General features: G+C 38.2%; 1 protein-coding gene across 1 annotated transcript in view; it reads left to right on the top strand.

Moving 5' to 3' along the window:
- LOC150085242 (uncharacterized) overlaps positions 1–12,981 on the top strand; it is a 159,558-nt gene that overhangs the window by 33,040 nt on the left and 113,537 nt on the right. Inside the window, exon 2 of the mRNA XM_090373111.1 lies at positions 2,870–4,484. Within this exon, the coding sequence (XP_090229237.1) occupies positions 2,870–4,484 (1,615 nt within the window). The remainder of the gene's footprint in view (positions 1–2,869; positions 4,485–12,981) is intronic.

The following is a 12,981-nucleotide window of genomic DNA, read 5'->3' as shown; positions in this document are numbered from 1 at the left end:
GCGAAACCTGTTTGTGGTATATCAAATAATAGAAACTGTTCTTTAACTCAAGTGTAAAACATCTTTAAAACAATAGAATATTTGAAAATCCAAATTAGGTGACGAGAGAATTTTTGGCTGTGCAAACAGAAGAGGGGTTTTGGAATAATTTTTTTTTTTTTTTAAAATGGCCTTCTCTTTTCGATGAATTGTCGGTGAAGCAGTGGAAGCATATAATATGGCCAGACGAATCACGATCCGCGTTATTTTGGTCTGATGAACTCATGAGATTGTAGAAGAAGCTGCGCAAAGAAATGAAACCGAAATGCTTCCTGCCTTCTGTGCAGGATGGTGATGTTCTTGTGTGGAGATCGTTTTCTTGGTGTGGCACAGTGTCCGTCACCTGAAGATTGAATATGAACATTCTTGTTGCTTAGGTTCATTTTATAATACTGACGTTGCCCAAAAGGCATTGGATTTCCAAGGGGAAAATGACGAATTCTGCGAGAATCGAGTGCACTCAGCAGTATAGAGCATATACTATGGGCCACAAAGCAAGCGGACATAAAATGGGATGACGCATCCCGGGTAGGATTTGGCAACCCACGAATCTGAAAGTCATCATCTAACAGTGATGGAATAACACCACCAGAGACATGTTTTCCACTAGTCTAGTTCATGATGCCCAAGTTGCCACTGCCATCGCCACTAAACGTGCGAGATTAGGTACATTGTCTAATTTTTTTTTTTTTTTTTTGTAAAGTCCTGCTGTGGTGAACATTGCGCTTTTCAGCTTACTGAAGGTAAAATAGACGGTAAGAATTCATGAACCTAATAAAGTGCCAAATCTTTTAATCCACAAAACTGGTTATTTTCAGACATAGCGTTCTGGAGGAGTGGGGGGGGGGGCAGAATTACTTCTGTAATTTCAAAATTCGTAAAACTATAATATGTTGATGTTATGCTCAACTCTATTTGAAGCAGGGATATCACCAGAAATTTTAATTAGGAGGGATTCGATACTTTGATGTGGTTACAAAGGAACTGGATGCAAAAAATAATTTTGATATCATATATTTGGATTTCAGGAAAGCTTTTGACACTGTAGCGCATGGAAGACTATTGTACAAATTGGAGCAGAATGGTATTAAGGTTAAGTTGCTACAATGGATAAAAGGATGGTTGAGTGGGAGAAGACAGTGTGGTAATTAATGGGTGCTGCTCTTCGTGGACTAATGTTATTAGTGGAGTCCCACAGGGTTCGGTTTTGGGTCCACTGTTGTTTTGTATATTTATCAATGATATTGATGAAGGTATATCAGGCTTAGTGTCGAAGTTTGCAGATGATACAAAGGTTGGCAGGGTTGTTAATGACAGTAATGGCAGTGTGCTACTGCAACAGGATCTAGATAATTTGGGCAGATGGGCTAAGAAGTGGCAACTGAAGTTTAACCTTGACAAATGCAAAGTACTGCATATGGGTAGAAGTAACCCCCAGAGAAACGTACCAACTGTGTGGTACTACACTTAAGGTGGTAGAAAATGAAAAAGACCTGGGAGTAATTGTGCAGTCAGATATGAAGTTTTCTGAGCAATGCAGACAGGCTGCCAGGGTAGGTCATGGGGTTTTGTCAATGATATACAGTATAGGAATTTTGCTAGCAGGGAGAAGGAGGTGATTGTCCCTCTGTATAAGGCAATGGTCAGGCCGCGCCTTGAGTACTGCGTACAGGTCTGGAGGCCTCATTTTAGGAAGGATGTAGATTTGCTTGAGCGTGTACAGAGAAGGGCAACAAGATAGGTGAGGGGAATGAAGGGATCATCTTACCAAGAGAGGTAAGTTATACACCTTATACACCTCAATCAGTCGGTGATCTGATTGAGGTGTATAAGGCCTTGAATGGGTTGAGCACGCTGAATTCTGATGGGATCCTTCCACTGGTTCAGATTACGAACCTAAGGGGGCATAAGTTCAAATTAAGAAAAGACATGTAGAATAGATGTGTGGAAATTTGCCTTTTAGCCAGCGGGTGGTTAATTGCAGGAACAAACTTCCATCTATCGTTGTGGAAGTTTATAGATTAAATAAATTTAAGGAGGAACTGGACAGGCATTTGGAGGGAATGGTGTTTTTTTTTTTTTTTTTTTTTTTGGCTGATTCTGCATAAGCTCATACACTTGCTTTCTTGCATCACATGCCACTACTACTTTCACTTTGAACTCTAGTTTTCTGCTTCATTTCAGCCAGTGATTGACCCCCATCCTAATTGTAATATTCAAAGATGTTCGTTTTTTGAATCTATCATCTTCTGTACTTCATCTTCAAGCAGGAGATAATCTAGGAATTATAACCTCTGGCTATTTGGTTAAGAAGGGTCATTGCTCATTTGCAATGTAGCTTGTTATTATACTGAAGAGCATTACGGCCATCTTTTGAAAACCATTCCAAAGAGAAGCCCACCATTCTTAAAATGAACCCCTTTTATGGTATTAGGGTAGTTCTCCAATAAATTTTGCACCGAGTGTATAATGTAATTTAGCGTGCCGAAAATGTATAGATTCCTAGGCCTACCACAAATTCTACTGTAGATTAGTAGAATTTGTGGTAGGCTGTTTGGTGAGATTCCATTTTCTATTCTCATTTTTCGCTTTATGAAGCGATCAATACATGGCACTTTAATTTAATTATAATAGTGTTTATCGATGTATATATTGAAATTTGTGTGAAATTTACAATTAATCATATCTGTGATATATAATTAATATTAAAATATTTGTTAATATATGAGACGATCAAAATTGCTATCTGTAAAATGATAGTTTAATATTATGTATTAATTAAACGAAGCGAATTTATTTAATTTATATATGTTTTTTAAATTTTTTATAGATATTTCCGTTTCCAGAATGGGAAGAAGAAATTCTTGTCCACTTGACGATTTAACAAAAGGAAATTCATTAAGTAATCACACCATGTACACAAAAGAATATTCCCGGTTGAAAATGTCAACAGGAGATATACCTTCTTTATTTACAAAATCAGACTATTATAATAGAGGACAGAAAACTAATGAACCACTCCAAAGACATGCTTCTCTACAAAGCTGTTGTGTGGATTCCTTGGAATCTGTAATCTTTGATGAAGATGATAAAGAACTTAGTCGAAGTGCGGAATTTTTACAAGATTTACCGGAAGAAAATAATAATTGTCCTGGTCGTATTTACCGCAGTATGTCTACATCTGCTTTATTGGAAGATGGCGATTATTTTGACGAAATGGAACTTAAACCAAATTCCCATTTTGACCCCGTCCTGAATAAATCTTATCTGCCAACGAAAACCGTGAGCTGTCAAGATCTGGTGAGCGTGTGTCCACCAGAGGACAGCACCTTCCATACGGGAAAAGCGAAATCCCAGCTGGGTACAGTGTTCGAGGATGAAGTTCTTCTTGATGAATTATCGACCAAGTCTCTTAGGTCTGAATCGGATCGATACTGTAACCATCGGAGAAGCACCGAAGATAATGCAAGTGTTGCTAGCAGCGCCAGTAACACTTACATTGTCGAATCAGGCTACGAGAGCGACGGCACTAAAGTCGGCAGTGACGATAGTGCTACGGGTAGTGCCGAAGACGTTAAGCTTAACATGAGAAATGCTTCAGAGGATTGTACTTCCAGAAAACTATCGAGTCCTTTCCATTTCCGTTTAGAATCGGGAAAAGAAAAGTTGAAATCCGTGTCTGGAGGTTCAGACAAAAATTTACACAAGTTTGTTTCTCTGTTGCACAGACTTACTAGTAATTCATCGTCTGGTTCTTATAGTCCTACCAGAAAGAAAGCGAGCAAAGCCATTGAAGACGACGACACGTGTTACAGAGCCAAATATAAATACTGCAGTCTCCGTTGTCAGTGTCCCTCGGCATTATCTGGGTCCTCAAGGGATGTTTGTGCTAAAACTGAGATTCTGCCAACCGCTACTCCGAATACAAAAGATGTTAACTCGAAAACAGACAGAAAATCCAAAGATCGTGCGAGATTGGGACATTTTAAGGCTTGGACGCTTGATAGTAAAGTGTTGAGAAATAAATGGAAAAGCAATAGTCGATCCGATGGTGAGACTGTAGAAATCAATATATCTAGTCCGAATAATAGAAGAACTAGTCTTTTTCATTCACCTCTCTTCCCCAGTAAGGACACAGCATGTGGTAGTTTAAATTCTCAACTCAGAGCTCGATGTAGTAATACTTTAATAACAGGTTCTCAAAAACAAAGGTTTGTTTCCTCAAATTTAACTTTTCCAAAAGATGTATCTCCTAAAATTGTTCAGGGAAGTCGTTCAAATGGGGCCGTTAGAAATGAATATAAAAGACCTCACGTAGAAACAGTCAAACTAGAAAAAGATGCTAATGGCAGCCTAGGGATGTATCTATCAAAAGACCAAGACAAAGAAAGTAAAATTTGTGGCTATTCTGTGGTGGGACTTGAAACAGGAGGATCTGCAGAAAGGTAAATATATCTGTATATGTTGAAGTAACGGGTAGTAATGTTTTTCATTTAATTTTATTCTTGATGAACCAGAGCAATTGCACATTCCTTTAGAGATTCAAAGTTTTATTTCATGCCGGTAGCTATTTCTTTTCTTTTAAACAGGAAACTAATACGGATTTCAAGGTTGAGGTTTTGTAAATAAAAACTTTTATATTATCATAAATAAAGAACTGAATGAGCTGTTAGTCAAAAATTAGAAACGTCCTATGTGCAGTAATTTATGGAATTTCCAAGATTATAAATTCAAAAATCTCCATTAAGGTGATTCGTTTCCTTACAAATGACAACGATAATTTTTCTTACTTTCACCTAACAAGGTACCATACTTCCCACCACCCCTACGTTACGAATGAGTTAATGTACTTGCTTACCTTTTAAAGTGTTAATCAGAAACCTCCGTTATGCTTTATGCTTTTCCCACCCCTCTAACCATTTCCTCCTCCCAAGAGTCTCGGAGACTTCCGCATATTAAACTTTTCCTGGTGCGCACTCACCTTTTCCACAATTTAAATGCGATGTAGAATTTTATGAATATTTAATAATTGCCTTTTTTTTTTTTTTGAAACCACTGTACTTTATTTCTTCTAACGAGATATAAAATATATATAGCAGAATTGAGGTATATTGAATTTCAATTTAATAATCTTTTGGCATTTAATTAAACCGAGTTAGGTCAATTGATTTGCATATTGCTTAAGTATGCGTGCTACTGACCAGTGAAATCAATACAAAAATAATAAACAGGAAGGAATGCTGACCTCGTTTGTATCCAAACTTGTATGTCTAGTTCAAGGTGAGTTACTAAACTGAATACATGCTTGATCGACATACTTGTTTTAACTGGTTTAAAAGAAAGTGGCAGAATTAGAATTGGATGCCAATTTTGAACAGTTGTTTAAAATAAGCTTCAAATTAATCGAGCCGACTTGAGTATTTTACATTTGTGAGAGCGAGGGGGGGGGGACGTGGAGAGAGCATGGAATAGATTTGAAAATAGATCGAATCACTTATTCGATTATACAGCACTGCTCAGAAGAAGAGTTCCTGGAGAAAAACAAACTTATGTCAAGGAAGATGAGAAGTTCAGGTATTCTATGTAGAGATGTCTGCTCTTCTCCAGTAGATGAGAGATGTCTGCTCTTCAATGCTCAGATATCTGGATATTGAAGATAAGCAGGATCAGGTTTGAGAAAGATTGAAGTACTTGGAATACCACCGACTGGGGGACAGCTTGACATATTGTACCATCAACAAGAGGAAGTCACTCGAACTAAGGCACTACTAAATTTCTGTCTAATCATCTTCCAGTAAGCTACATGAGTTTGATTCCAGCCACACTGCCTTTAAGTAGAAATATTTTCAGCCAAATTTAATTTTGAACCACCTGGCTTCTGCAGACAAACCTACGTGGGTTTGTGAAAACAGCTATAAATATCGAACTTTACCGTATTGCCTTTATGGGAGTATCAGTAGAAGTGATTATAACCCCTAGAACAAGTCAATGGTTCTAACCAAGATACAAAAGTAACTTTCATCAAAAAACAAAAATCCTTCAGAAAATTGAAAGATATCGGGAACTCAGGAAGGCATTAATTTTCAGATAAGTTGAGAAAAAAAGCACATCAAACAGCTCCATTATCCCATCTCACATCCTCACCCCACCAAATATGAGGTGGGGACGTACTGTAGAAGATAAGTCTGAATGGAGCATCATTACAGTAACTAAAGAAGATGTCGTAGTAGCCATAAACAGCCTATGTAATAAATCAGCAGTCGGTTCTAATTCTTCTATTCATCCTGAAAGTCTGTAGCACCTGCGTGGTTACCTTCTGCCGTATATTTTCTGAGGAATTCTCAGTGGCGGACCGTTTCCAAGCCTACTGCGCAAGACAAGTGCCCAAAAATAAACAGTCTAAAGGCCCAAAAGACTAACGTCCACGACAACAGAATGCTCCATTTTGAATCTCTTTGAAAATTTATACTATTATTGAAATAACACTTGCCTTAGACTCTCCACCGAGACCATCACTGCAGTTCCTGTGTCATCTGCTTTGTAATCCCACAAGGCGGCCTTGCAACTATTCGTCGCATATCACCCACTTTTTATCTCTGCCGATGATCTGTTTCGAGGCCCTTCAATGATGCAAGAAATTTTAGGAGAGAATTTATCGGCTAGCCTGGTGGGTAAAGTGCCTGCCTGGCAACCCAAAGGTCGCGGGTTTGGATCGGAGTAGTGCGAAAACCGTGGGATGTGCATTATGACCACAGAAGCCGATGCGCCAACAACTAACAAAAAAAGAAGAGAGAATTTACTTTTTTTGACGTAGCTGAGTTATTTGGTCTCAGGAGAGTGTTGCATGATTTTTACTCCTGGAAACTCGAAGTTTTTAAATCAGCAAATCGACCAAAGGTTACATACAATTACAGACATAATGTACTGACCTCAGCGCCTTAGTTGCTTTGGCGTTTAACACACACCTAACCTAAGCCATCTATTCCGCCGTCTACTTGCGGACCACAAGAAAATCTCTCACCATCTCTAAATCTATCATGTAGACAAACCAGTGTCGTCTTCTAGAAACAAATCGTCGCGAATCAGAATATCGGCACTCTCATCCAACCCATTATCCTACAACTGAATGCTGTTAAGAAAATATGCATCGTCCCTTGCTCTCTTTATACAAGGAAAAAAGCATGCGAATTCGGGTCAGTTATTTCGTTTTGTAGTAGGCAGTCAGTAAAGTCTAGAAAGACTTTTCTCAATAAACGAACTAGATGGCCTCGATTCTCTCCAAACTGATGCTGAGAGATACTATAAAGACAGAACCTACAGGTTTCTGGTAATGGAAGAATCCTGGAAGAATCTACGTCTATAACGTCATGCAGAAAGTTGTGTTACTGTTGCATAATAGACAAATGTTAATAAACACCAATAATTGGTAAATTTATTTTTTCACGAAACCTATGGAAAAATAATCAGTCACGCAGGTTTTGTTCTATTTATAATCTTAATGAACGTTTAACTACAATAAGCTAGTAACAGCCTAGCAGGTATACGTGGATCCGTCATCCAAATACATACAGTGGCGGACAAAAAAACTGAATAACTTGTGAATTTTGCAAATAATGTGTTTTGCGCTGCATTGTGGGTTGCAGAAATGTTCGGAATGTATTTTGTAGATGGGATATATCTCTGTGAATGAAATTCAATAAAAAGACTCCACCTGATATACCTAATTGCCATAAATATCTTCCCAAAGGGTAAAATGCGTAATTAATGGAAATATGAGAAATCATGCAAATGGAAGTCATGACAACCAAACACATTTTATTGCATTTACGTGTACAAACTGAAATGACAAATTAACGCCAATAGTATTATGTACTGTAAATCAGCAAAATAAGTCCTCAATATTTTGTTGTTCCTCCTCGATCTGCTGTAACTTCAACTTCTGGATATACGGTTGCCCAATTTCGTGGTACCACACCCTTACAATGCTCTCCTTCAGCTGAATCTTACTTGTTGGCTTCTTCTGAGCAATTTTAGATGACATTATGTACCAGAAATTTTCAATAGGGTTCAAATCTGACTGTTGCCAGGCCAGTCCAACACTGTAATGCCAGCATTTCTGAGGTATGACTGCACCTTAAGGGCGAAAAACGAAGGAAAACATTGGTGTAAGTATGTTTCAAGCCTTGTGAGACAAGAAGAAAAACTCATCATTAAATCTAAATAGCATTAAACTTAGCAATTTTGCTGTGTGGCAAGGTGCTGAGTCCTGTTGAAAAATGCACTTTTGGACGTCTGTGTGGTAATCCCTAATGACTGGATTCAGCACTCCTCCAAGATAGTGTAGGTTTCTGCATTCACCGTACTGTTAATAAACTTAATTCGCCCCACCCCTTTGCTTGTTACGCATCCCCAGACCATCTGACCGACGGGGAATTTTGCAGTCAGGATGGTATACCTCCGATTTTCGTCTTCTGACATATCGCTTCCCACCGAGCCATGCAGTTTGAATTTCGATTCGTCAGAAAAGATGACGGTGTCCCATTGCTCTTTTGTCCACGAAACATGCGTTTTAGCCCAAGCAAGTTGCTTCTTCCTCCTTTGTTTTATCAACAAAGGTTTCTTGAGCCGATAGGCATGCAGACTACATTCCGAAAGCCATCTTTAGTGTTAGTTCGTGCACTTGTTTCAACACCAGAGGCCATCTCAAAGTCCAGTTATAGATTGTAACCACCTAGCATGGCGATTCCGAGGGCATAGTCGTTCCAAATATCGATCTTGGGAAGGCTTAGTCACTCTCTTACCTCAATCGGATCTCCTCGCAGGTGCCTATTCTTTAGACACTGCAATTTACAAAACTGAATAGTAAGAATGCCCCTTTTGCCTCCCCCACCATTCTTGTTGTTCTAACCGTTGCCTTATACGATGGAATAATCAGCTTCTTAACCCAACGGGCAAAATTCCTGTACAGGTAACCCTCGTATAATATGGTTGTTAGGTTTCTATGGAATCCTGTGTAGTGCGAAACTGCGTTATACGGGACTGAGAACCAATAAGAAAAAAAGAGGATTACGTTCCAAAAGCTAACAAAAATACACCACTATTTTTATAACTATCGGAAACTTAATTTTTATAGTAATAACCGGAATTTAATTGACAACAAAGAAATTATTCCATTACGGTTCTTAAGAACAGAGTTTCGGTATGCATACCCGGAAAAAATTATAAACGATCAATTAAAAACAAAATAACCTTACAAAAACCTTAAAAGTTACTAACTGCACACTTCGAAGCCAGACTTTTTTTTATGGTCTCAAACAGTGGCGCTTTATCCAACTGCCAAAAAACACAGCTGTCTGGAGCGCCGATTAGAGGGGCCCACAATTTCACTGTTTCAAAAAAAAAAAAAAAAAAAAAAAATTGCTGTTTTTCACTAATATTTTAAAATGATTTTTTATTAGAAACTGAAATTTCTGCCTGCCAAGGTCAATGAACTTTACGGAAGATTAATTTGAAAATTGCATTTTTTTTTTCAATAATGGTTTTACCAATTTTGATGAAATTTTACATTTAGTTCTTATGTCATATAATTTATTTGTTTTGTTGTCACAATAAAATGAAATTGAAAATGCTCCTCATTAGTTTTTTCTTTAGATGGGCCTCCAAATTCCATTTTGCCTTGGGCCTCATGAAGGTATAATGCGCCACTGGTCTCAAGCACAGAATCTAACACGGGATTTCCCAATAATTATTTTTTTTTGTTTTGCATAACGACTAGCGAGTCAACAGTGGGGATTCACAAAAAAGAATGGAAATGTTAAAAAATTACATCCAACGTAATAGCAGGGTTATGCGAGGTTTTTCGCAGTTTCTAACTGTGTTAGAGCGAAACCGTGTTGTAGAAATACCGCGTTATACGGGGATTGCCTGTATATAATTTACAAAACCCCATGAGCTGTCCTGGCAGCCTGTCAGCACTGCTCAGAGAACTTCATATCTGTCTGCACAATTATCTCCATTCTTTTTCATTCTCCACTTTGCTGAGTGTAGTACCACACAGTTGGTACGTTTTTCTGAGATTACTATCCCCATATGAAGTACTTTGCATTTGTCAATGTTAAACTTCAATTGCCATTTCTCAGCCCATTGGTTGATTGTTTGGGGTTTAATGGCGCATCAGCAACTAAGGCTATAATGCGCCATCGGCCTAACTTCTAGATCTTGAAGTAGCATACCGTAATTACTGTGATTAACCACTTTGTTAATCTTAGTGTCATCTGCAAACTTAGACGTTAAACTTGATACACCTTCATCAATACCATTAATAAATATTGAAAACAACAATGAGCCCAGCACTGAACACTGGAGGAGCTCCACTAATACCATTAGTCCACAAAGAGCAGTGTCCATTAACAATATAATTATTGTCTTCTCCCACTCAACCATTCCTCTATCCTTAGCAGAAACTTGCCGTTAATAACACATTGCTCCTGTTTGTACAGCATTCTGTGTGAAAGTGTTAAAAGCTTTCCTGAAAACCAAGTATATGATGTAAAAATTTGTTTTTTGTACTCAGTTCCTTTATTTCTGCATCATAGTATATAATTAAATTGGTCAGACAAGATTGCCCTTTAGCAATCCGTGCTGTGACTGCAGTATAATTGCATTATTTCCTTAACCAGCAATTCCATTATTTTCCCTGGAGCAGAAGTTAAGCTAATAGGTCTGTAATTACTGATGTTATCTTTTGATCCTCCATTGTGAATTAGGGATGCATTTGCACACCTCCAGTCTATAGGGACACCCACTGAATCCAAGGATGCCTTATAATCACGACTAAAGGTTTGCTTATCTCATTTGCTTCCTCCTTTAATATAACTGGATAGATCTCGTCCATCCCAGGTGACTCTTTGTGAGCTCACCCTTCCCCTTTCGGCAGTGGGCATCGCTGCAATGCGGGGTTTTGCGGCATAATAATTATACCGCTGCATACAGCCGATGTCTGTACTTATACAGACATTGGCTCAGAGTAATTCGAGAAACACCCTTTCCTGTAGCATCGGCGGGCTGCCAACACCAGTTCTCTGGATTTTATGGACAGTCACGTGTCGTAGTTAATGCCAATATCAATCATCACAGGCTGTTATGTCCTGTGGATAGTCAGATTCAGATACTGCGGTTATGGTCTCGTCAGTTATGATTTGATGTCATAGCCGGGATGCGGGACTGGTTTTGAACCACCTTATATTGATTCAACAAGAATTCCACTACAAAAAGTTCGCAGCTTATACCAAAGATATGGTGTTAACTGCAACTGTTTTCATTTGCTTTAGCGCCTGTGAAGACTTGACTTTGTTGTTAGATTACAACTTCTGTTAATTACTATTTTTTGTTGTTCAGTTTTGAACAATCGAAGATTTAAATTATTTTTGTATGGAGGAAAGCTGGATATTGATTATGCGTAATAATCAGTTAGCAATCACACATTTGGCGTTACCAAAATATAGCAATTAAATAAATTAATTAAGATTTACTTTTCTTATTCATACAGAATCAGTTTACACAAAGGTTTGCTGTGTGGAGCAGATTGGTATTTTAATGTACAAATATTTTTTTTAGCATAAAATACAATTAATATGTATTAAAGAGTAAATATTTACACCCATCGGCAGTACATACAAACTCTAGTTATCCTAGCCAAGTCGCGTAACTCTGATGATTCAGTAACATATACAGGGTGTCTCAAAAATACACGGCATAACTTCAGAAATTAGTTCCTCATATGTAGACAATAAAAATATTTTATATCAACATAGTTCCGGAAATGCTTGGTTCCCGAGTTATTAACCGGAATGTCTTATCTCCCGCAGGTGATTCATCACATCCTTCATCACAGGGTACTGACAGAATCTGGTGGTTTTTCATTCCGACCATATACTCAAATCAGGAGCAAGCGGACATGCACTTTATGTACGGTTTGGTGGATGGCAATGCTCTGGTGGCTCGTCGTTTGTACCACGTAAGGTTCCCAGAACGAAGATGTCCAGACAGGAAAACGTTTGAAGGTATCCATCGCCGCCTTTGTGAACATGGGACCTTTACACCTCATGCTGCCGACAGAGGACGAACAAGATCTAGGACTCCTGAAGTAGAGGTGGACCAACTGCCTGGCCTCCACGCTCAGCTGATTTAAACCCACTAGATTTCTTCTTGTGGGTTGAAAGTCATTATACACCAATGACTTTCATTTAAAGTCATTGGTGTATTCGACTCCGGTAGCTGATGTGGAAACTCTGCAATCGAATTGTGGCAGGTTGTGAGACAGTACGAAACATGCCAGGAATTTGGCATCTCCTTCGCGAGTCCATGAGACGTCGATGTGATTCCTGTATTCAGGCAGAAGGTGGACATTTTGAACAATTACTATAAGGTGATGTGAACAGTTAAGTGTCATAGACAGACTTTCAAAACTTGGAAACCAAGTATTTCCGGAACTATGTTGATATAAAATATTTTTGTCTATATATGAGGAACTCATTCCTGAAGTTATGCCGTGTATTTTGAGACACGCTGTGTGTGTGTGTGTGTGTGTGTGTGTGTGTGTGTGTGTGTGTGTGTGTGTGTGTGTGTGTGTGTATATTAATATATTAATAGTTATATTAGTGATAAAAGGAAAGAAAGTTAAGACAATAACTAATATTTATGGGTTAATGCAGTTGCAAGCAATCATGCAATACACCCATAATGTCTATAGAATATTATTAGAAAAAGTAAATCAATCCAATAATAAGAACCATCAGGGACTTAAGAAAACGCAAAAAAAAAAAAAAATTATTATTATCGCTTTTTACCGACAATCTAGATGACTTCAACTGGGGCCAACCACCCAGAATGAAGGCAAAAAACGACAAGAAGTTCTCTGTTTCTGTGATGATCAATATATGC

The sequence above is a fragment of the Mastigoproctus giganteus genome, chromosome 5 (genome assembly GCF_048544385.1).
Source record: "Mastigoproctus giganteus isolate SK-2022 chromosome 5, ASM4854438v1, whole genome shotgun sequence".
Taxonomy (NCBI): Eukaryota; Metazoa; Arthropoda; class Arachnida; order Uropygi; family Thelyphonidae; genus Mastigoproctus; species Mastigoproctus giganteus.
This window is presented reverse-complemented; position numbering and strand designations above follow the sequence as displayed.